Source organism: Hippoglossus hippoglossus, chromosome 10, assembly GCF_009819705.1.
Source record: "Hippoglossus hippoglossus isolate fHipHip1 chromosome 10, fHipHip1.pri, whole genome shotgun sequence".
NCBI classification, from domain to species: domain Eukaryota; kingdom Metazoa; phylum Chordata; class Actinopteri; order Pleuronectiformes; family Pleuronectidae; genus Hippoglossus; species Hippoglossus hippoglossus.
In genome coordinates, this window is record NC_047160.1 from 7,850,663 (window position 1) to 7,878,647 (window position 27,985).

A 27,985-nucleotide genomic window follows, 5' to 3' on the forward strand; every position below is an offset into this window, starting at 1 on the left:
AATTCCTGTGATGTAACCTCTTCAAGACAAACCTGCAGAGCTTAGTCTGAATAAATTAACAACATATGCAGATAAAAGTAGCTTTTTCTTTTTTTAATTGTGAGATTATGTAACGGCCCAACTTCAAGTTTAATACAAGACTTTATTATTTGCATATTTCAAACTGGTTCAACACACCAATAATATCAATTCCACACAAAATACTCTTTTTGAGACATTTCCAATATGCAGTGTATCTGACATGTACAAGGCTTATTCTGCTCAACTATTTGCAAAGACCCTGGAATTAAAGCTGCGTTAGGAGGAAGGTTCAGTGACGGGTGATTGACACGACTCAAAACACATGCACAAAGACTTGAATTGGTCCCTTAGTCAAACAATCAAACAAATAAACATACATGAAAAAAGATGTTTGAGGCCAGAGATGATATTTAAACTGTGGATATAGACAAATCCTGACCTTTCAAAATAAGATAATGAACACTGTGGGCAGAACAGCCTGCATGTGAGTGTGATCATTCCTCTGTTTAGATAGGGGCATGTGCAGCACTGGTGTACTGAGTGACCAACAGAGGGATGTTAGTAATATGACAGGTTATCTGTTGCCCTTAAGCACTAAGCTGTGAGAAATGGTGCAGGAATCTAACAGAAGCAACGGCATATGTATTTAGGATAGAAATATTTTCTCTGAGGAGGGACAGTGTCCTCTATTCAGACATGGCTGTGGTCTCCACAGACACAGAAGCCCCCTCTCACACCCCAGGGCTGTATCTGCACAGGCGTATACATTTTTACAGCATGTTCTGTATGTGAGCTTCAGGAAATGAAAGGAAAGTTAACAAAAATAGTGTTCGATTACATAGAAGTCCTGAGATTTCCTTTTCCCTCATCCATAGTTTCAGAAGTGAAAGGCAAAGAGCAAGGACGCCTTTGCTTATAAGTGCTTCTGTGCAACATCTTTTTTTTAAATAATTAACGTCTCAAGCGTCTCTGCACAGAAAGTGTCAGAGTTCATCCAATCCTGTAGGAGCTAGGGTCAGGCTGTTGTGTTGCTAAACGGACAGGAAACAAACACAGCTCCATATTTGAGAGGGATATCTCACAAGTGATGGTCCGCTTCCTGGAAGCAGGGGGCCATCGTTATCTGGGTGAGACAGGGGGGCTGGAGAAGAAGGCGGAGCTGCGAGGTGATTGGAGGCTGAAGGAGGGGGAGGGGGAGGTGGAGGTGGGGGACACCTTGCGGGGGCTACTCAGGTCTCCATTGTGGAGCTTCCACATCAGTTCCTCGTTCTCCATGGACAAACGTTTGTTAACCTTGGACTCTTTCTGCAGAGTCTCCTGCAGCATCGTCTGCTCCGTGGATAGTTGTCTGTGAAGCACAACACAACACTCAACTTTAGAAATGATCTGGAGACAGAACAAAGTGCTCAACAGTATATTGGTAATGATTTGATTGATTTGGGGTCAGACTGCCGCTTTCCCACTACTTTGTTTGGACCGTCAGACTTTTGAGTTTAGTCTGAATCAGAAACAGGTATGAAAGGTGCTACACACCAGTTATTTGGTTCTATAGTGAGTATTTACAGCAGCAGGACAGAGCATGTAGGACTTGAACATTAGTCAAAAGTCAAACAAAGCTACAGTGCACCATAATGAAGCAACATGTCACCCAGTGAAACCCAGTGTATCACTAATGAATAGTTTTGGGAAAATAATGGTGGTCTGTGGCACAGCACTTAATTGAATGCAGTCATTCAAAAGATTATTAATGCATAAGGAGTCAGAGAAAAGTAGATTCCATCATTTCAGATGAGCTCATCTGGTGAACGGTTACCTTGACAACGCAGCGTGTCTTTCCATGCGAGCTCTGAAGTCCTCATTCTCCTGCTGGACCTTTTTCAGGTTCTCATCCAACTTCACATTTTTCTCCATCTGGAGGAAAAAGAAAGAGAATGATTGATTGATCCAAACATTTTTGTTGTTAATATCAGTAGCAGTGCTCGTCTTGATGCCCAGAAATCATCAGTTCTCACCAGTTTGTCAATTTCCATCAGCTTCTTCTCTTGCTGGTGGAGCTGTTTGTTTTTGATATCCAGCACCACTTTGAGGCTCTCCAGCTCCTGCTCCAGATACAGGGTGTGGGAGTCCTTCTGTAGAGTCAAGATGTTCAATATTATGATGTCAATTATATGAGCACATTAATACAGCAAGCAGCATAAATGTCATGTGGTCATAAATCCAGAACCTCACATCAGAAGGAGCCATGCATCACTCACAAAATATTTAATGCCCGGGGCTCAAAGGGACATTAAAACTGTGGATAATGACTCATATTACAAACATGTAAATGATGTTTGACTACCATTAGCTTTCACAAAGTCAGTATGTAACATTGATCTGTTGCAAGCGCTGTTCGTTTTAGGCCAGAATGCTGAGTATGTGAGACAGGCCACTCAACAGTGATGAGGAGTCGCAGCCTGGCAGTACAACAGCATTCTGGGAAATTTAAACGCACAGTGTGGACAGTGAGAAGAGGCAGCAGAGTGATGCAGCAGATTTGAACCTGCTGCAGCTCACACCGTTCTACGTGATAGAGAAAGGTTAATGGTTGACTGATTTAACAGAAAACTACTGAAGAATGAAGTCTTTCAAGAAAACCTGCATTGATTTTTGCTTCTGACGATAACTATCTGTTTGAGGATCACTGGCGTCATGGCTTTCCCACCCCAGGGATAAACAACCTCAGAGTCATGCGATGTTACTAAAGTGGACCTCTGCTAAAATAAGCACACAGATAAGAGTACCAGACTCCTTTCAGCTAGTGCCCTCCTCTTCTTCTCCTCTGCTGTTAGCTTCTCTATTAGGCCATTTTTCTCCATGGTCAGCTCTTGAATCTGTCTCTGTGGAGGAACACAAAGTCACAGAGTTGAGTTATTTTGTACTAGTTGTGACAAATCATAATTTATTCTTGTGGCATTAAAAAAATGAACTTACAGACAGAGAAGATTCTGCATCTTTCAAAGATTTGTCCAAAGACTGCAGCTCCTGAATGTGAACGTTCCTGTGTTCTGAAAAGTTTACAGGTATTGGAACATTTGAAACATTTCAGAAAAGTCTGTACAACAAAGGTCAAAGTTAAACACAATTTAATGTAATGACGCAAACAAATATTTTTATACTGTACATACATTAGTTAAGTGAGGCAGTATATCCAAAGTTAATCACAGCTGGAGTCAGTTTCTAATAAATAAGAGGATATAGTTTGAATACTTGGTGTCAGTCCTGTCCACTCACCTTCCAGTGATATTTCATACTGCTGTTTAACACACTGCAGCTGTTCTGCGTGGCTGCTCTGTACTTCCAACTTCATGGCTTCATGATTGGCCTTAAGCTCTCCCATCTTTAAACAAAAACACGATACACGTTATTTTGACCCACAGCACTGCTGATCATTAGGAGGTACCTGGCATTTTGTCCTAGAGCACAGAAAGTCTGTTGAAATTTAATACATAGACAACTGCACTGCAAATTGAATGCAATGCATCACATCAATTGAAGCAACAGTTTATCTCCAATGCCCATCCCTAATGGGGCCTTTCTAGGTTAACAGAAAAGAACACATTAGAATTAGACAATAAAATGTGTTTTGTTGACCCTATACAGCAGCACGACTAGCTGGAGTACAGATATGTATACATACACACATAAACAAACACCGATCCATTCACAGAAACACATATCCATATATACAGTACTTACAACACATGCATACATATACATACCTACCTTCCCCCCAGTCCTTTCACATGACTGCAGGATGGATTAAGAATTCCTTGAGAAGTATTTACAGTTTTGGTCTGGTCTAAGTTCAATACATTCCACGTATATAACTCCCATTATGGAGACTGATATCTGGCAAAAGGAGGCGAGGTGCAGTGGTATTTCGAGTGGTCAATCCAGAGCACTGCAACATTACAGAGCACCTGTGGAGCCTTGTGTACGAGATGTGTACGTTCAGGTCTCACAATTTCATCTGCCTCTTATTTTAATTGGATTAAATTGATATAGACTCAGAGGCAAGAGAAAATAATGCAACATAAATAATTTACACATAGAAAATCCTATTGTAAAGTGTTAACAACAAAAGTGGTAACAAACCTGCTGTTGCATGAGAGTCTTGCACTTGTCAGCCTCCTCCTGGTAGGTGATGTGGACCTTGTCCCACTCAGCCTGGTAGAAGGCCTGAAGCTTCTGCTCCAGCTCAGCCGCATCTCTCTGGTGCTGCTCCTGCAGTTTCTGCACAGCATCATCCAAAGAAAGACGCAGCGCCTCCTTCTCCCTCTCCAAACACTCAGAGGAATGGATGGAGCAAACTGAAGAAAAAAAAGAGATAGCATTTTATCTTAGTCACAAAATTACCACATCTAGACTGTAATATTAAATACAAACAAAAATAAATCAGAGGACAAGAGGTACTAGGAGTTGCTTGTGCAAGAAATCTGATATGTCCACTGAAGAGCCTCTGTATAGCAAAGTCATCATTGATAAACATGAAACACAAATGACCTCCAAAAGGAATGACAAACCTAAAGCGCGGTGTCTCTTGCACTAAACTATAGCCACAATACAGTTATTTATAGATAAATATGGAGATAGTGACAAATCTGGTGTTATATGTAACATATTTCTTAAAATCTGACTCTCTTTATCTTCTTTCTACAGCTGGTAATTTGCCAATTTTAAGTTTGTTTTTAGTCCTGGACACTGCTCTCACCATTTCACAACTGTTTCCATCACCATGTGCTAATATCTGCTCTGTGACCAACTCCATAACATGTCACTAGTTTAAGTGGCTGCGAACCAACACTTGATGCCAAGCAGCTGGCAACTCTGTGGCCTCAGTCACAGTCTGATTTGTGCCACAAATCAGGGGTTTATTGTATGAGGTTTGACAATAAACCCCAACTATTTAGAACTGCATATAACTTCAATAGCAGGTGCAAAATACTGAATCCAGACGTTGCTCTGCTAGGCTACATGGTATGGTAGGTAGATTTACACATTCAGTGCCCTCACAACTAATCATGGCAAAATAAAGGTACTTTTCCCCATGTAATGAGAAACACATTGATCTACAATGCGGAAAAACTTTCACACACAAATAGTTTCACATTGTGTTAGTTTTTTAAGCATTCTAAGCATTAAGATCCACTATAACCAGACTGGAATAACTGCAGTAGATCCAGGGACAGAGGCCAAGCTAATGTGGAGACTGTCTATCATGCGTTGGCATGTACAGCTCAAACCGAGCCCGGCATTCCACAACCATGTGTAACAGAGATCTGGTCATATGAGCCTTTCGAGTCTAAATCCACTCCACAAAAAAGGAGCATCCAGTTAATATATAGTTTAACCCACAGGCAGCAGGATGATGGGATTTTGGAAACATCACAGATAATAAAACAGGTCCATCGCCCCTGTTTAGTTGTAATTTTACATTTGAGGAATAATGACAGAAGGAGTGTTGTTGAATCAGACTTCAGGCTGTGGCCAAAGCCTCGACCATATTTGCTGTGTGAGTAGTAAGATGAATCCGGGAGCAGGCAGGAGAAGGTAAATAAACTAAAAGCAGACTTATGAGAAAGCGTCAGGACTTCAATACATCTTTTACTACACATTATACAAAAAGGTCTATCTAAGGGCAGTATAGTCTTACAGCCTTCCTGAGGTGAAGAATGTGTTAAAGCTCCGACATAACAGAGCTCAGCATATAAGAGCAGTCATGTGGAAGTCCCGAGGCTGTGAGGGAGGGGAGGAGTCTCAACACTACTGCGCTCAAGTAACACAGATGAAAGTTGCTGTGTGAGTGCATGTGTGAGTTTACATTTGTCTGCATGTGCTGTGTGACAGCACTTAGACATAAAACATGTGTTGCTGTCTACCGGCCGTCACAAAGCCTCAGGTGGGGGGAAATTCCACCAGTGGGAGCCCCTCCTGTGTGGGGTCAGAGGTCAGTCTGCCACTCCCTGGGGAACAGGCTGAAACCACGCAGCAGCGATTAAAACACACACAGACACACACACCTCATCAAATAGATTTTCAGTAGAGGACAAATTAAGTAACAAGTGAAGGAAGACCCCCACGAAAATCTATAGGGTGGGTAAAAGCAAACACGAGTAAGTCCTCACCTGAAACAGAAATGAGATCCCAGCAAAATCAAACAAGGGAACCTCTAACAGCACAAACCACTGTCAGGCAGTGCACTGTTTCTTTAATACTGATGACTATTGTATTGGTATGAAATAAAGATTGCATTTCCTCATCTAACCAATTGAAGAGCATGACTGCCAGTGCAGAGGAATTTTGATTAAATTTAGGGTGGAATAATGCCTTAAGCACCAATGACTCAGATCAATAACTGCATCAGCTCACAGCCACCACAAAAGGGCACCAAGTAAACAACCACACACCAGTGACAAACCCAACAGCTGAGTTGGAAAAACTGAAAAAACTGCATTTCACTAAGTGTCTATAGCATCAAAACCAACATGTTTCTTTACTTAGTCATGTAAACTGAGTAATGCAAAAGGACAAAAACACGAAAGATGTAGTTAAATCAAACCCTGTAGCAGGAGTTTATACTTCGTTGATAACCACTGTAAACACAGATTGTGTGCGATCAAGGTGACCTTACTTACCTAGATCTCCTCGAAGGTTGACCAGCTCCTGCGACAGCTCCCTGCACTGCTTAGTGGCTTCATCACGCTGCAGAGAAAAATGTGAACAGTCATATACAGATGGGGAAGAATTAAATGAAAAGAAACCAAAGGGTGTTAGTAAAATAACATTCTACCAGGAGCCTTCAGAACACTGAGCTCTACTGGAGGGATGAACAGTTTGTTGATGGTGGTGAGGAACACTGTCCAACACATCGTTTATGTTGTTAATCATCTGGAGATCTCTGAAAGCTACTTATTGATACTACAACCCCATGAAACTATCAAGAACTACAGGACCCCAAGAACCTTCCCACAGACCACTTAAAACATCTAATCCTAAAATCCATCCTAAACAATCCTGAGAACCGCCTCAAGTACCAGTACATAATAATAAAATATCCTTAGAACCTTTATTCTTTGAATAATTCACTTATGTGGTGAATGAGATGAAACCAAAACCCAACATAAAAAGGGATCTATTTTAATTAGGCTTTGTCTAAATCCACTGTCGCTAGTTTAACAGCTGAAAATAAGTTAAAAAAAAAATAATAAAAGGTTCAAAATAATTTTCCTTAGTCTCTAAAATTATGATGGTTGTGTTTTGGCCAATTTTCCATTTCCTTAAAAAGCTTGGTGAATTTGCACCTCGTGGATTACTATCGTAAGCGCATATTTGCCAGGGAGTAAGAGAGAACACTTGGAGATCTGTACTCAAGTAGAGCATCCGTGTGCTTAACAACAGTGTGTGTACATTGTGCACCTGCCTGTAGACATTTACTATTTTCATAATGCGTCCTTAAAAAAAAGCGAGTTGAGTTGTTTTGATCAAGCATGCAAATTACTTACACCTCAAAATTTAGATGCAGAAACAGTGTGCTTGACAGCACCTCAAGATCTCACCTACACACCCACTGCTGCTCCGATGGGTGTGAGTGCATTAAACAACGAAGGTGCAGGATGGGAAAATTACATTGATCTGAGCAAAGACACTTAGGTCGTTCATTACACAGAGTGAAAGATGTGGCCCTAAGTTGGTTTGTAAATCTCGAACCAGGTTTTTTCTTGTCACATGTCTATAGATCCTCGATTTTACTAATGTTTAGGGGTCTTAGTTTTAACACAACACAACTTAAGTCATCACATTCAGTACAGCTGCAGCATTATGAAATTGAAAATATAATTAACTTTTAGAAGGGAAGTTTCTGTCAGGGCAACACCCTAACAAATAAGCATCGCATGAATCCAGTTTTCTGGCTAGGATACTGTGTTTAACTGCCACATGCAAATAATCTAAGGCAGAGCAGCAGCTAACAAAGAACCAAACCATCAGCAAGGATAAGGGTAGGGGGATTAAAATAAAACTTATTATTCAACTCATGTTTTCAGTCAAACCCATGCCTTCTGTCAGCCTTACCTCTTTACTGTCTCAGTTTAGCCATAAAGAGGAGACTGCAGCTGCAGTGCTCCTGATAGACTTCAGACTGACGCATAGATCATCCAAAAACTGTTTACTTTTGGTCTACTACCTCTCTGTTACTATGCTGATTTACATTAACAACCCCGTACACTACAGAGTGAATCATACAGCCTGCATTATTTAATTATAAACGTGTGAACAAAAAAATAGCCAAACATCACTTCGCTGATGAGTTAACAAAATAAATTCCACCCTGTCCTAATGTTAACAAGGTCTGCACCTATATACACCTCACTGCAGAATAGAACACTGTAGAAGCCAGTTACCCTCTCTGCAGCGCAGGGAGCACTAAGGCACGCTCTGCTGCCAGAACAGCCCATGATCCAGCCTCAGACTGAGGCTTGGGTGCAGGAGTCTCCCCCTCCAGCTATGGAGACCCAGTACTCCAGGACAGACAGTGGTCCAGGTGGACACACCACCTCACCTCCACACATACACACACCTCCTTCTAGACTGCTCTGACAACATCTAAGGCAGGACTGAAAAAGCCGCTTCCCTGACTGTAGAGTGACTGCAGAGTGCATTACCGTAATACACCTAAAAAAACAAAAGGGGCAGGCTACAGTGCGCATAAGAACAGCCTCCTCTCCAGCGAGGTGATGTCACTTTAAGACAGCAGATATGAGTGGAGCAAACAGATAAATTGCACAGACCTGTCAGACATCAGGCTCGTGGAGTGGGACTTATGTTGTGCAGTGACCTTCCCAGGGGATACATGGAGAGGTTTCATTACCAGCAACCCCCAACCACTCATCCATTCCTACATTGAATTACCCCCCTTACCCTCTGCACCATTACTATACAGTCAGACCATAAGGCTGCATGACGTAACCTCTCCATTACAATATACAATACTGTGACAGATCACATTCCCAGCTTCTGTGTCAGTAAGACTATGACACTACAACAGGGGAATATGATGAGACACTTTTTGACCAGCTAATATTCCAGATTTAAAAAATGTATAGGCATCAATTAACCACAGATACATTTATGATTATTTTTTGATGATCTTTTTCCCTGAAACTAAACTGTGTCGTATATTGTATCAAAGCTGGGATCATGTTCGGTTTCTACAAGAGATCTTACTGAAAGGCAACTGCTCCCAATCCACAGGTAAACTGATCATTCAGAGGTATCTGTTTTAAATGAGCACCTGTCTGTGCATTGTGGCTGCATCAATAATCACTTTAATGGTGCAAAGACTAAACTAGCCCTAGTTTAAATAATGACGATATCATGTCACTTGTAGAAGAGCACTTCATGTCAGACTAATTGTGAATATTAGAAAGCCAGTAGCACAGAGAGAGTGTATCATTTTTCTGGTCATTTAGAACGTGCTTACATTCCTATACTTAGTGCAACTTGTTTCACAGCATTATCTGTGTGAGAGAACAAACCAGGTCCAGTGTCTCTGTCTACACTCAGTGTAGTCCTGGATTTGTGTTTGACTGCTGTTCATAACCATATCAGGTCAACAGCTGGGACATTCTCATACTGTGGTGGTCACATCTAGTTTCCTATTCTTGGCCTGACAAGTTGCCACTTATCCGACACTGATACCACTGTGCGCTACATACAAACCCTTAACCATTAATACACCTGATACACAGATTTAGACATTTTGTGTTCTGAAATTATCTATTGAGATTGAATGAAGCCAATGTTGAGTGTGCCCAATTATGTCCAATAGAATCATTGTTTCCAAGTGGGGGTGTAGTGAAGTAATACATGCTGTATTTAAAGTTGTGTCAGTGAGGTCGTCAGAGAGGAACAGACATGCAGTGTTTTTAATTTTAGCTGATGTAATCAGTTTCACAACCCTGCAAGCCAAAAAAAGGGAGGCGAGTCTAACATCAGGGACTGGAGATGACACACTGCATCTCAAACACTAGCCACCACATCACATGGGCCAGCATCTGGTTCATTTAAACAAACTTCCGTCCAGCATTGTTTTGAAGGACTGTACATAACCATTAATCAATTCCCTCCATACTCGTCTAAAATACAACAAGTTCCTACTGGTTAGAACAGGCAAAATGTGCCTAAATTGGCTCCTGAAAACCTGAGGAGCACATGTCAACATAAGTTACACACTTGAGTACATAAACAGAATAGCACCGATTTTTACCTTTGTCGTCAATGGGCCGTGCAAATGGCAGTAGAAATTAACGGACAACAGAATTCACTGACGATCACTGAGACCAAAACTGGACTGATATGAACTCTCACACAACTGGAGCTTTCCACAAGAGATGTGTCTGGTGTCAAACTCAGAGCAAGCTGGGAGCCAAGGGACCTGCTGCAATCTAGGCCAAAGGAAATAATGCACGAGTGACTTTGTGTATCACAGCTGAGATAGTTCTAAGCTGCAGAGAGCTCATGTGCACTACTTTTTTAAAAGAACTTTGGAACACACTGATTGAGCCACCAGCCACTTGTTCCACTGACAACACATATCGTGTAAAAAATATTTCCAAGGTTACTGGAAGGACTGAAATAGCTTTTCACATTTGATTTACTCAATCAGGGCAACAGAGATTCAGATTTTTTCCCCTCTAGCTTCACATGAAACTGTAGATATGTTCAACTAAGTACATTAAGTCAACGTAATTAAATTGTATAATTAATTTATATTTAGACTGTAAGGCTGCTGATGCACGGACACTTAATGGTCATCCACAACCATCATAATTTGGCTTTGACAACAGTGCATCATACTGTGAGATGTACTGTTGCTGGGGTAAGGTGGGGGGTAGCTGATGGGATAAGCCTGTTTGTAATTTACTGTGGGAAAAATAATCCCTCGGGGCATCTAGTTCCTGGAAGCCAGTCACATGGCACTGCTGTAAAAAAAAAACAATCACTAACAAACATAACTCTTAAATATCCATATTTAAAAACTGTCATGGCAAAGATTGCCCATCTGAATATGGTAAACAATCATGAAAAGTGAAATAAATGTAGATATCAGACATACTGAAGACTTAACTAGATCATTACAGCTCTTTGTATGATGCATTACACATTTTTACTGAAGTGCTCAAAATCAGAGAATTAATTAAAAGACTTGAAGGCAAATTTCTCCTCGATTACTTCTGTGGATGGCAACAACTGAGCTTTTTTGTTCAATTATGTCTTTGTGTGTAGCCTCTCATACCCTTACTATCACTCTCAATGCTATTGCTGCGAATAGAAATGTCATTTGGTTTCTCTTGTATCAACACACAGGATTTGATGTTGCAACATAATCCATTGTAGTTATTCAAAGATAAATTCAGACTTTGAGATCAAGAATAACCTTCAGTGTATGGCTGTTTTTAATGTGTATCTGAGATCAAAGACCAAATATTTTTTTACACTGTGTAGTTGTAATTTCCTGTAAAATTAAGAACCTGAATGTTCTGCATAATGGGGGGGAAATATGTGATGCATGTGATCCCATGTAATAGAAAAGTGTAAAGTAAATCATCTTTATTTAATTATTCACTAAACATAAAAAGGTGCATGACGTTTAAACGTGACAAAAAAAGTAAAAACAAATATGTATTCAAGTAAATGGTTTGTATTTATAAAGCGTTTTCTAGTCTTGATGACCACTCAAAGCGCTTTACATTACAGTTTGCCATTCACCCATTCACAGACACACATTCATACAGTGCCTCTATTAGCAGTACTTTTTTTGAGGTAAATGTTCTTACCTCAGTCAAAGTTTGCTGTAGGACGATGGTGAGTGCCTCAAATCTGCAGTTACTGGCGGCGAGATGTCCTCTGAGCTGCTGGGTGCTCTGGTCTTTTCTTTCACCTTTGGCAACACTCGGTGGCACCACATCCGGAGGCCCATGACTCCGGCTCGGTTGGGATGGCTTTTGCTGAGGGTGTTGCTGGCGAGAGGTGGCCTTGGGTTTGCTCTTGTCCACTGTGAAAGGACATGTGTTGATTGCTGTAATTATGTTGATCATCATCATAACACCCTACATAACCAGTGCAGCTGATCCAACAGCAGAACAACCCATACTATACAATTATGTCAGTGTCACAGATGCAGAACCGGTGTCAAAGACCAGGACACTGCAGCTCAGAGCTGTTGTGTCCAATCAGTCAGTCTGATGATTCCCAGTGCTGCTTCTCCAACAGCCAAGACATAAAAATGGATCCTCTAGAGATAATTAGCTTTTCATATCCTAATTTAATCTAATGTTCTGCAGATACAGGGTAGAGGGGACAGGAGTTTTAGCAAAGCCATGCTGCTGTAGTTTTGATTTACATCATAGCTTTACAAATACATTGCACCTTTACACTGGAGACAAGCAAATAAAGGTCTTATCATTGATATAGGAAATCTGTAGAAAGGTTGTTTGTCTGAGATAAAAGCTTGACTATGAGGTGTAGTGATTGTTCTGTGACAGCAGTGAGGATAGCCTGAGAAATACAGTATTAGTACTACCAGCTTTAATGACATGAATAAACATTACTAGCAGCAGCCTGTGGGGATACTCAGCTCTGTTTGGTGCTTTACACGACAGCTGTTAGAGCAAGTCAAGATTATTACTAAAAAAATTACACATGACACACTCCACACTCATGTCCATGGTGTTTATAATAATTTCTTGTATGAACTGCCAAACCTGAAACATCATCTAGTTAAATTTAGATGCAATGAGCAGGGTATCAACTGAGGAACTCATATCATCCCAGAATAACCCCAGTATGTCACTATGAAATCTACACAACTCTCTGAGCTAAATAATGCTTCGGCTACTAAGATGCCTTTCAAAATAGTATTGAGTCTAAGAAGAGGAATTTTCTTTGCTGTGTATTATACAGTTGATCCTGGAGCTGCTGAGAGAACAGCTCTCTGCACACTGTCCTGAGCAAGGCAACACAATACTGCAGAGGATATCAACACTCATGGCTGGTAAGGCTGACAAAATGAACTGAAGCAGTAAGGGGAAACAGATTAAAAAGCTAAATCTGGAGTCTAGTAGTAAAACTAGCACTTTCTATGAGACAATAGGATAATTAAGCATCTCTTTTGAATAATTACATGCTGCCTGTCCGCTAAACTAACTTGAGTTTATACAGCTCCATGTCTGGAGGTGAACTTCAACTCCACACGGGTTTCATCTGGTGCCATCTGTTTGGCAAAGTAAACTGTTCAGTAAGAAAGGCACCGCCTTAAAAGCAAACAAAATATGAATACTGCATTGTAAATACATTGATAGTACAACTGACGAAACAAGGAACACGATTTACTGTACTATTGAATGAAAAGCTCTCAAAAGTTATGAATTTTAAAGCTTAAATTCGTGAAACATTTAAAATCATATTGTGCATAGTCTCAAGCTTTCGATTGTAGCTCAAAATTGTACATTGAATTACTTTTATATATTTTTCCAACGAAAATATGGACTTGAGACCAAAAAAAACTAAAACAGATCACTATCTCAATGTCCTGACTGTATCCTCAGATTTAAAATTTACTTAAAATGTAGGCTAATGGGCCATTTAATGTCATTTTTGTATGTTTATGCTTTGATCAAACATTTTAATTATTACATTATATACATATTGATGATATGTTAAGATAGAAGCTCTTTATCTGACACAGAGCCTCATATTAATGACTCTGCAGCTAGGAGGGGAACCCGACCTAAATTGTTTCTCTAAATTAGGATGCCCCCCAGTGTATTCTCGCAGTATCACAGCTAAAATGTACCACACACACATGCCTGCACACAGACCCAAGTCAAGCTCCTCAGAGTGACAGAGGGTTCACATCATGGTGTGAAAATGTCACATTTGTATGTGATGGTGAAACTTGATATGATGGTCAAATTAAGCAGTTGCTAGAAAACAGCATATCAAACTGTGACCATATGTAATGGCAATCAGATTTTTCATCAACCATAATGGTTTTTTACATTTTAAACTTACAGAAAAATTACATCTGCGTTTGCATTTTCCCTGCCTCCCTTCATTATAATAAAGTGGAGTCACAGCTATTTTAGCTGTTATCACTTTTAAAGTCCATATAGTAGGCTATATATAGAGGAAGAGATGTCGGCTTGATTTAAAAATGTATGCTCTCTCTTATTTTAATAATTCAAAATGGTCAATGAAGGTTTCTGGCTTCTTGACCACTGAGAAAACCTAAGACGTTGAGGATCCTGTATTTGTTTAATTCAATCATTTCCTCTGAGGACTGCCCTGTTAATTCTAATCTAGTCAGAAAACACATATTCACAATTAAGTAAACAAACAGTATGGTTTGGAATTATTGGCTCATACTTTTAACTGTAATGTGGTTGCTTTTTCCTAAACACGGAGCTCTACACTACACTAAATGAAACCGACTTTCGTTAAGCAAACAGGCCATCTCTCGATTTGACTGCTGTTCCTTGGCAACTTGGCCCTGCAGCAGTATGTGAACAGATTACATGGCAGATGTTTATTTCATTCTTCCTCTCAGGCCTGACGAATCATTTTGCACTAGTTCAACTTAGGTACTTAATATGAAATACAGAGTGATTAAGTGACACCCTGCACAGCACAGAGCTCTGCTGCTGTAAGGAGATGTCACATCATAGCACAAAGCATGATGGGTGATGAGACCCCACACAATCATTCATTTGTTTCAGTGCTTGGTTTAGACAACATCAGAGTAGTATTTACTGGACACGTCTTATTTTAACCGATGTATGGGGCATTTTACAATTAATCAAAGCAGAAATACAAGGAAATCTTACTGGGAGTCTCTGTTTTGAATATTTTTTAAAATGACATAAATCTTATGTTACATAATGTTATCTTGCACAAGCAAGAGATCATTCTGGTTCATATGTAAAATTTAAAACAAAACAAAAAATTGGTCATAACCATTCAAAAATGGAGATAAATGCTCTAAATAATTTGGGAGCCACAAGACCAATATTGTTTAACAATCACAAAAAGGTTCCCATGTTTCAAACTAGAAATAACCAAAATAACCTTGGTACCTCTCAGGGTGAAACAGGAGTACTGGGTGTTCCAGTAAGCAAGAGAGCAAGGCAACATCCATTTTGAGGTAGAAAAAAAAGATTGTAGAAAAAGACAGGTGGCCACGAATATAAAGCAAACCAGCCTCAAATGTGAAAATGTGTTAATTGGGTGAAACTCTAATGTTTGTTTAAATAAAGTTGTTTTTGAATTGAGGATTTGTTTCCTTAATTACTTTGGGCTGGGGTCACACGTGATAGTGACCAAGGTAGGTAAATGAAAGATGAACCTCCTGCTTTCCTTACTAGTAAATAGCCACACTCAAAATAGATTTCAGAAACAGCTAACAGCTCAGGTCTAGATTAGAAGCAACAACTGATTGGCATGAATATCCTACTGAGCAAAAACCACAAAAATGTATAATTTGAAATAAAGCACAGACCTGCTTGGAAAACCACAGTGTTCTTCTTGCATCCTGACAGCAGATGAATGTTTCGGAGTAAACCCTTCACTGTCAGACGCACGTGGATGTTTGACAGGGAGAGCTTCGGAGACCATAACATCTCTCAACAAAGGCAGTCACAGATTTAGCTAAAAATAATATAATGATCACAGCTATCGGTGCCCAAACGCTGGAGCTTGATGCTACTATGAACCACTTGCAATGGTGCGCCTCAGTGAATGCATTATGGCAGGAGCACGGACGAGCAAAGGCAGAAAATAGATAAATCAATAAAATGCACTAAAATGCAGTAAGAGTTATTCCATTGAGAAGTCCTTGAAAAAAGTGAAGGCATGGCAAGTCTTCCAAATCAAATTTTAATTCCAAGCTGTGAAGGCTGGAATACACAGAGGTTGAAAGGCTGACCAGCGGTTTGTGGAACAGCCCGATAGATCTGATAGGTGCAGGGGGAATAAAAAAAAAAAAGGAGAAATCCCTTAATCCTCTTGGTAAATCAAGGCTTTAGCTATTCACCAAACACATTAATCTCACAGCAGAGCAAAACAGCATCTCCAGGCTTGATGATGGCGGTGCTGTAGCAGAGCCAAGATGCTAGGAATGGAGCAGAGGGGGAAGGGATGTGAGAGAAGGGCATGGGAGGAGCTAACAGATTCACTGCAGCCAGTGAGAATTTAATGTCACCCCCATCGCTTACTCCAGCTTACTCTGTTTCCCTGTGTCACCAGCAGTGGCATGGCAAGAGAGGACGGTGTGCTCAAGGCAAGGTTTTGTCTGATGCTTTAAAAAGCTTAGCTGGCACAGCTCTCTCAAAAAATGTGTCCTCATCTATGACTGTGAGCCTCGAGACGCAAAACAATGTTCAGGTTAATTATGCGTTATATAACACGGCCTATTTTTCATCTGATTTCAGTAAAACAGAGTGTAAAGACACTGTAAGAGACAAAAATAAATTTAAAAAGGGCCTAAAAATATGAATCAAGACTCGTGTGTGTAGAGCAGGGAGTTACTAAGGTCAAGATAACATTGCACACAGATCAATGCCTGTATGACATACCTTTAGTGAGATTATGTTTACAAATAAATGAAAAAATGAGCGGGCACAATAAACACCAAGGATACCAGAACCTGAATGTTCTTTTCTAAATTAGTGAAACCACATCTGATTTACTAGATCACCATCAGTTCTGTACAATACTCAACAGTATAACATTAATGGTTCATTTGTCATTTCTGTGGAAAATACATTTAAACATTCTCAACAAGTTTAAAATGTTATCTATATTTTTTATTTATTGTAAATATTATTTTTTCTAAAAAGATGTGAGTAAAACAATCAAAGATGATAAGGAAGAGGACAGTGCTCTTTGGAGATTAACATTGTCTGTCACAATGTATATGGTCTATTAAGAAAACTAGATGATTGTTAAATGGGGCTTTTGTTTTAACAATCACGGTTGAATAAACATTTTAAATTTTTGTTGTTCTTATACTACTATTAGAGACAGTTACATAAACAATATTTGTGTAGTCCTCACCTCTTAAATCAAGGCATGTAATCCAGTCAAACTGATATATTAGAACTGTGTTGGAAAAAAAACAAAGAGAAAACTCTTACCAGCTCCACCTGAAGGTAGACGAACAAGTCTTGCAGAAGCCGTCCTTTTCAGAGGACTGACTGTGTAGTTTGAAGCTGCTTTGCTGGTGGAAGCAGCAGGTTTGCATGCTGTGGTCAAAGCTGTTACAAGCAGAAGTTCCGGGTGAGAAAAGAAGCCAGTGTTAATCTGACCCATAATGTAGCAGGATCGCTGTCAAATGACCAAAAATGCTGAACTGCAGACAGCTTTTAAGTCAGAACCTAATTCACAGAGGTTTGATTAAACAAGGGCCAACAAAGATGGAAGTAATTTAATTAAATCAACATCAAACAGGCTAAATTAAATGAGTTTACCACTATAATCGAGACGCAACAGTAGTTCTTTTTTGAAGAGGGTTTTGGGAGGGTTTAATCTCTTTCAAACCAAGGGAGACTCAACAGAGCCATTTCCTAATCATGGTGCGAGGAATTGATACAAGATGCAAAAATCAATGAGGTCTCACTCAGTTACTCTACAAAGGGAATTAAAAAAGGATATTTAAATATGATAAAGATCTATGCTCAATGAATTCCAGCAAAAAAAATAAGAGGCACCATCTTGTATAGTTTATGATAAGGGTAATACCAAGTCTGAATTTATAAAAAATGTGGACGTGTGTGTGCATGTAGAGCTAGGATCTCACTTAGTCCAGTGTTTTTTCCAGGTGTTGAGAAGAGTCTTGCTTTCAGCACAACAGATTTGAATGGGGTTTGTTTATATGCAGCTCCTCCAGGAACTGTATGGGTCAAGTAGAGAAGAGCTGGTTAAGTGGAGCACATGACACTGTAAAAGTGTTTAAATTTGTTACCTAAACTCTTTTACTCTGCATTCGATACTTCTGATATCACCTCTGACCTCAGTCAGTCAACACAAGTAATTTGTAAAAAAGTCATGTTCGTCTACCTAAAAAAATTGTTTTATTTGTAGTTAAACAAGCAATACTTTTAGAGCAACAGGTCAGGAATAAATATTCCTTGCTTTTGTAATTAAGTGACTAAAAATAGACATTAAGGAAAAATAGAATGAATTAGATAAAAAAAAGCTGCCTAAAATTGACCATAATAAGATGCTGCAAATATAGTATCAAATTTAAAAACACTGACTAAATGAGCATCTAGCATGTCAAACAAATTTTAATGTCCTCTGAACAAAATGGATGAGGACATCCAGAAGCTCATTAAATCAAACGCATCACCACGGAAACCCTAGTTGTGAATTATCTTTCAGTCTCACTTACTTCTCCAAAGCATTCTATCTTTTCCATTAAATACAGCTAACAAAGGGATGATACAAAAGCGATAGGATCCAATGAGCAGACATGTCATGAGGGTAAGATCACAGCTGGATGCTGCACTGCCGTATGCCATCAAAGAGGAGTTGTTAAAAACATGACTGGGAAATTCAGTCCAAGTGCAGCTTCGGAGTCCAGTGAAACCAGCCATTGTTGGTCAATGTGTAAGAGAAAACAAGAAAACTGCGCCTTTATCGCCTCAAACAATATCAGTTGTAGTGTGTCTGCTCTCTCTCCTCCAGGCAACGCTGTGTGTGAACTAGAGTGGAATAGAACCCGTTGCCTTGACAACCACACAACCCCCAGTTTGGAAAAAAAGGTTCTTCTTAGCCAATCACAGGCCTGCAAGTTATTGAAGCGACTGGGTAGAAATGTGTCCTCCATCAAACAGTGCCATTTCTTTTTATAGGTCAGGAAATAAATTGACATCACAAAGTTCGAACCATTCAAAGCTCAGTGTCATGCATGTCTTGGAGTTCAGCTTATTCCTTCAGATTTTTCTTGATATATCTCATAGGTTCTCGTTTACTGAAGGAATTTGAAAAATGTTTAAAGATGCCAAGCTGCGTCTTGGCAGATGTGGAGGCACTAAATTGGAGTAAGATTTGCCTCAGGGCAGATTGACAGGTCTGAACTGGGTCGCCATGTCCATCACCAGCCCCTCCCCTCCATGAAAAGATGTGTCCGTATAAACCACAATGAAAACTGTGGCCTAACCACTGACAACAGTTTGCATCAAACTCATTTTATATCTTTTTATCTGCATCCTGTTGGGACAGAGCATTGCATTTCTAAAAATCAAAATCCTTGTTAGGCTCACCTTTTGTGCTGCCAGCACCTTCGCCCAGATCACCATGGTTATTGGCCTCAGTGAAGCTCCTGGATGGCTCTGGTGTCTTGCGTGGTAGTCTAGAAGCAGGAGTAGTCGGAGGGCCCATATGAAAGAGACGAGTGGGAGTCTGAGGAGGTTGGGATCCATTTAGCTTGGACTTAACACTTGGTGCTGAGGTAGTTCCAAGGGATGGGTCTCCTCTCGGATTACCTGGGATTCAATGGAACACAAATATCATCAAGTACAAGCACACACTTCCCTTACAATCTTCAAATTACTTCAAGCCTAATAAAGAAGTAAAAGTGATTTGCATGGGTCATTTAACAATAATAATAGTAAACCTATGAAACCCCCCTTTTAGAGACATTTATCCAATATCAAAAATTGTAAGTAAAAGCGAAAAAGTCGCGATTTAAGCAAAAATAAGTTATCCTAGTGGATTGTCTCTGTCGCCAGAGGAGATTACAAATTTTTACTGTGCTCAGTGTGCTTCTTTCAAATGCTGTGCTCTGACTTAATCACTATTGGTGAGCTCATAACCTCCCTTTCCTTCCCCTGCCTTTTCCACTCGTACAGATGGCCTCCTATCAGAGGAAGAGTCCCCCTCCTTTCCCAGGACTCCTCTTACTGTGAAGAGCAGTAGGACAGAGGGAGTTGGCTGTTTATCCCCAAGATCAGGACAAGAGACCGGAGGTGACATCTGTATCCAACACTGTTCCTGTGGAACATTGCTGAACTTGTATGCTGAGCTCATCAGGAGGGCTATGAGGAAAAACTGCTCAATGTCACCCCCTGATGGGGAGACAACGTTACTACAACCTGAATCACTCAAGTTCACAGCTTGGCTTGGCGGAACACAGCTTTAAAAATGAAGTAATTTTTGTATACGTCATTTTCATTATTTCTGAAATGCTGGACACAAGATAGTAAGTATATAAAAATAGACTATAAAGCCTTATCTAATGACATCACTGTATTTCTGCTGTAACGTACTTCTGGTGTTCCCTTTAATCCTAGACGGCCCTCCAGTAACGATCATCTATGACCGATCCTCTACTATGCTTTGTATGCTTCCATTATACACAGGGTTAAATAGACTTCTTACGCAATTTGCTCCGTTTACACAACAGTGTTAGGAAATCATTAGCTTCCTGCTGAGTCAATGGCAGGTCACAGAACCCATGAGACTGTGACCTACTGTCAGTGTTTCTTTACAGACATTTTCAGGTCAAATTTTCCCTCTATGAGACAAATTAAGAACATCCATCATAGCTGTGAATATTATTCAGCACTCTGTGTATTCTAATCTGTCCAGCAATGATGATTCCCACCTGCAATGCCCGTCTGCCTGGACTGGGGTGTCAGGGTTGCCTGCCTCTGCCTGGTTGACAGAGTGACTGCTCTGGGACAGATGGCTGGTGGTGCTGCTCTTGTTTGTCTAGGAGATGGTCGCAATTGAAATCTGCCCTTGCTCTCATCCCCTGAGACTCCAGCTGATGTTGATGTACTGGACTCAGCCTGCAAAGACAGTAAACGGTCACTTGGTCACCCAGCTCTGTCGCTTTGAAGGCTCATACCACAAGAAACAGATCCCTATCAGCTCAAACCAAATCTTGTGTGAGCTACTGTGTCTAAAAGAAAAAAGTTGTACGGAAATAAAATCAACAGTAGTTGAAAATAAGTAATAGATTCTTAATAAATCTTAAATTTTTTTTACATTGTACATCCACACTTACCACCAGGCTGATCTTCTTAAGCGATCTAGTGGCGCTTTCAGCAGTTCTCTTCGTGGCCTCAGCTTGTACGTCCCGTTTTTTCTGGGAGGAGCAGGTCAAGTTCCCTGGATTGGTCTGGCCCAGGTGCTTATCAGCTTTAGGAATGGTAAAGCTGGTAGAAACCCTTAAAATTGTTCTCTTCTCTTTGGGCGGCCGAGTAGCTGACGATGAACCCTCCGATGAGCAGCGAGGCCGTGTCTTTTGGAAAAGAGGCTTGCCCTGACCTAAAGCTGAGCCCGACCTGACCTGGATTTTGTTTGACATACCCTTTTTTGGAGCTGGTTTGGGATCAGTTTTGCCACTTTGATCAGGGGATTTTTCTAAGGATGAGAAGCAGAAGGTCTGGTTGCCAGTATGCTTTGCTGAGGTATCTGCTCCTTGGCATGATGTTGCCTGTTCTGTTTCAGAGCTGCCATTACTGCTTTGGATTACTGACGCATGTTTGTTGGCAGCTGTGCGGTGGTCCAGTGGGGACGCTCTACTCTTGTCCTGGCCATCTACAGCATTATGTCCACATGACTGTATCGTTTTCACACCCAAGCTGGCAGCTCCTGTATTTACTCGTTTCTGAGTATCACTAACTGTTTTAGTGGTGGTGGAGATGACTGCAGTGCTGTTCCTTATCTTGGCAGGACTAATCCGGACAGTTGCTGCTGTATGTGATTCAGTCCGTTTATTGGTCACATTGACCTGTGATGGTTTATGTTGTGAAGCAGGTCCTGGCACTACCATCTGATGTACAGCTCTTGTCACAACTTTAAATTTCACGAAACCAAAATCTGACTTTGGAAACTTCTTAATTACCAGTTTATTGACTTTGCTGGATGAAGGCGACAGTCCTGCAACCAATCGTTGTTTCTGAGTCACAGAGACTGTCGGCTGTTTCACAGGCTGGAGTCCTGGACTGATTGCATTTTCAGTGCAGGGAGACTCTGAAAAAGAGGGGAGCCTGGGTGTCTTGTCCTCGATGTTTTGTACTGGAGTAGACATTTTAATATCCTTGTAATTTTCTTGCAAAGCTGACAGAGTGGACACAAAGGTATTCCCTTGTTCTGGTGTACTTGCTCCAGGGAAATGGGCCAACAGATCTGCTTCAACACTACTAAAATGAACCTCTTTTCCACTATCTGCAGAGGATGGTTCACAGACAAAGGTCATGAAAAGACATCCTTCATCCTCACTTGGTAGAGCTACAAGAGCGTTGCATGTTGCTATATCATTTTCCTCAGCGGGTAGCTCCCAGTTGTCCGCCTGAGTGAAAGTCACGCCAAGACACGGATGGCCAGCGTTTTCCCCCATGACCATTTCTGTAGATTTTTCACAAACGTCTGGCAGAGTGGTTGACAGTAGGTTAGATTCAGTGGGAAATGCTGCATGGCCATCAGCTGGAGAGATTGATGACCCATCCAGGGATGAGACTATTAGGAGTGATTGGTCTTCCAGACCAAAACTGTTTCTCCTCATCACCATTTCGCAAGAACTCAGAGAGTGCCAATCATTCTCAGTGGAGCCTCTACGGGAGATCTCACATGAACTCAGGTGGCTTTCCCTCGCAGCAGAGTCTGGAGACGTCATTTCAGTGTTAATGTCATCTTCTGTGTTCATACTTAAAGTGTGGTACTCCAACTCCGTCTCTTGGCTGCTCATCCCATTGGAGTTTTTATTCCAGAAATTCATGCTGTCATTAACAGGTGTGGCAATAAACGTTTGATTCAGGTTTGTGCTTACATCACAGAACACATCCTGTTGTAATGTGTTGTTGTCGAGGTTATCCACAAAGGATCCTTCACTCAGGCAGCACTCTAGCATGTTGATGTCAGGGGAGCTGCCGGCTTCTCTGTCACTCATGTTGGAAATACTACTTTCGGAGTCAGGTGACGGGGACATGGATGAGTTACTGTAATGACTCTTAGGGGACAGGCCTAGCTGCATGCCTCTGTGTGGCACAGGAACTGTGCTCTTGACTTGGTCAGTGGACATGGTGAATGTCTTATTAGACATTTGAGAGTTACAACTTAAGTTCTAAATAACCTCACATTCAGTGAGCAGTAATGTTAGCCCTTGAATTTGAAGATCAGGCATGAACATCTGTGAAGAGGAAAAAAGGGTTAAAAATGTGTAAACACCATTTGTAAATACCTTATTTAATTCATTTAAAAAGGGCAAGTCTATTAAATTATCTCCAAGCTATATGGTGCAAGATGTTTTTATTAAGTCTGTATCAGGTTACCCAAGTACCTGCATGCTTCCTTTTTTTATTTTCTATGAAGTGTTCGCAACAGTGCAGCCAAGAGTGAGTAGAAAATATCACTATCACCATTGCACTCTTTTCACTGCTGCCTCTACTAAATGATGGTTTCATTAAAGCTCAAATATAATGATGGACCAGCTGTCATGTTTCTACTTTGAATTGAGACAACTTGTGCTACACATGAGAAATAAATGGCAGTCTTAACTGCTTTGTTGTGTACTGTTGTGTTAACTTAAGCTGACTGGACTGATAAGCTTTCCAGCCACAACGACAACAAAAGCTCTATTGTGATACGAACCAACAGAGTGTAAGGTATCAAGTCACAGAAAGCCTGAAAATGTTCCACTATGCAGACCACAGACATTCTAATCCACATGAGAACAAAACATTGACATTTGAGGGAAACCTATGCTGAATAATAAATAATCTAAATATAATTCGATGGCAAAAAGGCCATATACAATTTCACAGCTCCATCTGCCCTAGTTGTAATCACCATTATAATGAATGAAATAACACTGTACATCTTGAGTGATGGGAGAAACATTATGTATGAGACAGAGCATACTGATAGAAGGATGGACATTGGACAGGATTAGAGACTATGACTTTCCCAGGACACTTATACCAAGTTCCACAACACAACACAGAACAGCAATCTGAGAGAAGGACAGTTACCAATATGCAATATCTTATGCCCGTGTTTCCATGTTTGGATGATAGCCTGCCTACTTTAGGCTGGACTGTATGTTTTTCTGGCAATATATAAGTAATATCCAAACATAATCCAGCAGTTTCTTATTTGAAGATAAAACATTTCATGTTAATCGATATTGATAATTATGACTGTAAATGTCACATTATTATTTCTAAGTTTAAATACTGTCTTTTGCTCCTGGTTGATTGTGTTACATCTCCTAACTGTGCTTGCACAACTGAACCTTTGTTATATTGATGGAAGTTATGTTGCAATAAAATACTGCTATTGTTTTATTGACCAGCCCTACCTGGCCGTAAAAACAAAACACTGTCTTCAGCTATTTATAGAGGGTCAAACAAGGCTATACCTAAACTATGGCTGAATAGTTAAAGAGGAAAATACACATGTAGTCACCACAGACCTGACAATACAAGAGGGCTAGCCTTAGATGCACAAAACTATTATTTCATTGACTCTTTCTGGTCAAAATCTCAGCCACCTTTACAATCTTACTTCTACTAGCAAATTGACCACAATCAGAATTTTCAACAGAACCTACAAATGACACCTTTAGCACAAGCATCGACTGAAACAAGAATCTGTAATTGAGGAATTTCTTTTAGAAACAATATTCATTAATTCGAAACTCATAGTTATGTATCGTCCATTTTTGGCATCACTTCCAAGCATGCAGACTTCAAAATGTTGATTATAAATATGTTCAACAATGGTTGGGGCTGTGCCTGAAAAAACTTCAACCCCAATATACAAGAAATCCTGAGCTAGAATATCCTCTGACTGCTTCTTTATTCTATATGACATCTGGCTCAAAATGACCATTTTGAATATATAAATATACAACAAGAGCTAGCAGGTGTTTATTTATCAACCTGCCAAAATATATCATTAATATATCAACCTGCCTTATTCCTATCATCTACTGTGGCTAAGCTCAAAGCAGCTCTTATTTTATCAACATGGCCAACAGCCCAAATCTGAATGAATACTAGGGTGATGTAAAAACAAACCGTACCTTACATTACAATCTCTAAAATCAGCCTTGTGTACACAGCCTTGTCAAAATGCTGTGCACACTGAACCTTAGAAAGAACAGTCGCTCCCAGACCACTGCAGTGTTGTACATCACCCGTAAAACACTGACGCAGAGCAGCGATGCCACTGGTTTAATCGTGACTGGATGTGCTGTATTATGTAAAGATCTGCACCTAGGAAAAACCATGTCAATGTTTCTGGAAAAATAAAACCGCAAGATTTAAGCTACAAGGCACTGAGCCGACAGATACAGAGACAAACAGGAGGAAAAATACAATACAATTTATGTCTTTAACATTTAAGTTTCACACACAAGAAATAAGGACTATAAGTATGAGGTAACTTACTACCTCTGCTCTTGTCCTCTTCATTAATTGATGGCAGTGAGGAAGGTAGAAATGCCTCTGTGGTCAGCAGTGTTGTCTGCTGTATCAACTCAGATTACTCAGTTTTTGCAGGTTCAACCGGCTCATTTTACTCTCTCAGAGACAATCTCATTACTAGGCTCCTTCCAAAGCGCTAAATCCAGCCAACTGAGTAGGTAGTGGTATGCGAGTCTGCTTCAGGACACCAACAGCCCCCATCTCGCTGCTCCGTCCTCCTCGTGTTCAGAGTCAGCCGTGCATTAGTAACATCAGAGCCTGAATGAGGGTGCCCTCTGTGTAGGCGTGCTTTTTCCTCCCTTCCCTGAGGTAACATGTCAAGCAAGCCTACTGCAGCAGTTGATCAGCACTATCTCAAGTACGAAGTCCACACCAACACTGACTTTCCTGCACACTGCAAGCACGTCAAGGTCCGACTCAGTATAGAGTTCCCCTCCCACGTTTATAGAATGAGCAAGCGAGGAGGAGAGCAACATGTTACTTTATCCATGCAGAGCGCAGTGCAGGGGGAGTGGCTACGGCCTGCCAGGCTGAGTTGGCATTCACTGTTGCTAAGCAGCCAAAGTCCCTCTTTTATGAAGGAATGGATCAGGTGGCTTTTAAGCAAGGGATAAGCGAAATGGGGAACAAAATGACGAGAGGCCTACAGAGTTTCACTGACTGTTTTACATTGTAGAAAACAACTACAGCTTGCATTGAAAATCACTTATTCCTAGATGGTATTACACACTCCAATGTCAGTATAGCTGTTCTCTGAAATTCTCCACTGAAAACGTCACTCTCTAATGACACAGCCTCAAGTTGTACACGTTACCACAGTCTAAGACCCCTAAGACCCACGCTATTTCTGCTTAATCTATACAAGGCCCCTGACCCTGGCAACTACAGTCTAATCTTGACTGGAGACATGGTGTAAATCATAGTAAAGAGTGTGCACACCGTCTCCTCACACCTCCAAGAATTGAATCAAAGGACAATCTGTAATTGAGTGTATCTAGTTATCAAATAAGCCCAGATTTTTAAATAAGAACATAGAAGTGATGTCCATTTTCAGCAAATATTAGAAAATCTGCTTCTCATCTCTCCAGTCCAAGAAGCAGAACCCTCGACTATGTGGTTAGGGAGTCACAACAATTCTGCCTTGTCAAACAAAGAAAAATTATATTTTCAAAAAGATCTTAATGGGGTCTCACAAAGTACGTCTGTTTACCTTTAGGAAATTCCAATTCCAGCTACAACCTTCCAACTGAATTGCACACTTAAAACTCGAGAGTGAGAACAACAGAACAATGCAACTGAACCATTTGTGAAGCCCCTCAGGCAGTGTGCAGACAAACTTGAATGGCCTCTCTTTGCCTTTGCATGGATGACTGGACATGTCAGTATCACACAGTGAGCAGTAATGTGCAGTCGGGGCGGCCATCAAAAGACCAAGCACAGAGATGCCCCACACTGCAGCGGGTCAAACTTGGGGATTCCAGCCAGCATACCACAGGGACAAGGCTGTCCTCTGTAAAGCATGATGGGGGGGGGCAAAACCACAACAATGAGCCTGGTTACAAGAATGACACAGCGCTGTCTTTCAAATGTCTGAATATGCGATAGTCAGCTCTGGCAAGGAAGAAATGTTGAAGGCAAGTGAAAAACAAACTGGTCACATGGTCACATGTGTGATCATGAAACAGTGATGCAGACACTTGGTAAACAACTGGCATGTCCAGGAGTGTGATAGATAATCCCAGTGAGGCCTCCTCCAGTCCAGTTTGCTCTATAATTAGATCTGGAGTAAACATAGGATACAGCTACAAATAGCAATGAAAATACTCCTCCATAGATAAGCCCTTAAATGGTTTTAGAGACAAGAGACCACACAAACAACTTTACAGCACAATAGATGTGCTATCAAGATATTGTTATGTTAAAGCCTCCCTGTGTTAGCTCACATTTATTCCTAAATATGGCTTCATACACAGTGGTAACACAAACACTCCCAACATACCTGTGTGACTTTCAACGGTTGAGCAACAAAAATGGAGGACAGCAAATAGCCGTTGACCAAACGTAGCAATTAGCTTATGTTGGTTATCTGGCGAGCAGGAAAAAGGGTTCATTTGTGACAGGAGCGCGAACCCTTTCGGGGACGTCAAGTAAACAGGTGAATGGTGTGTGGGGGGGTACACGTGTAAACGGTCTTACCGCCGGACGCAGCTTCCAGACCCACTTTAGTGACTCTGCACAGTTCTCCATTTAAACATCATCATGGTTTACCTGTGAGGGGAGCGCGCACCACTGACGGGAGCGCGCCGCTGCTCAGGGGGTGATGAGCAAACACTTTCACCTGTGTCACCTTTTCTCTCACAGCACCCTCAGCGAGGCAGTCAGCTGTCAATCAAACAGCGCACTGATCGCACTGTACACACACACACACA

General features: G+C 40.8%; 1 protein-coding gene across 6 annotated transcripts; it reads right to left on the reverse strand.

Annotated features, from left to right (window-relative positions):
* Window positions 1-122: 122 nt before the first annotated feature.
* mtus1a (microtubule associated tumor suppressor 1a) lies at window positions 123-27,817 on the reverse strand. 6 transcript variants are annotated; one of them, XM_034597249.1, is made up of 15 exons: window positions 27,753-27,817; window positions 21,131-23,257; window positions 20,726-20,912; window positions 19,383-19,604; window positions 17,915-18,007; window positions 17,253-17,372; window positions 11,898-12,115; window positions 6,699-6,765; window positions 4,159-4,373; window positions 3,295-3,400; window positions 2,995-3,068; window positions 2,805-2,900; window positions 2,034-2,150; window positions 1,835-1,932; window positions 123-1,369 (listed from the first exon to the last, which is right to left on the reverse strand). In XM_034597249.1, exons 2-15 carry the CDS (start codon window positions 23,168-23,170, stop codon window positions 1,141-1,143), a joined length of 3,882 nt encoding a protein of 1,293 aa, XP_034453140.1. In that variant the 5' UTR covers window positions 23,171-23,257; window positions 27,753-27,817; the 3' UTR covers window positions 123-1,140. The 6 variants fall into 6 exon arrangements, with proteins under 6 accessions (XP_034453140.1, XP_034453136.1, XP_034453139.1 ...); XM_034597245.1 differs by lacking the exon at window positions 27,753-27,817 and adding an exon at window positions 27,556-27,652; XM_034597248.1 differs by lacking the exon at window positions 27,753-27,817 and adding an exon at window positions 25,524-26,027.
* Between the last annotated feature and the right edge of the window lie 168 nt (window positions 27,818-27,985).

Coding starts and splice junctions, on each gene's coding strand:
- mtus1a (XM_034597249.1), bottom strand. CDS start 23,170: ATGTCTAATAAGACATTCACCATGTCCACTGACCAAGTCAAGAGCACA. Junction 18,008..19,382: donor AGGTGCTGGCAGCACAAAAG/GTGAGCCTAACA, acceptor TGACCCATACAG/TTCCTGGAGGAGCTGCATAT. Junction 1,933..2,033: donor TGATGGAAATTGACAAACTG/GTGAGAACTGAT, acceptor TTTTTCCTCCAG/ATGGAGAAAAATGTGAAGTT.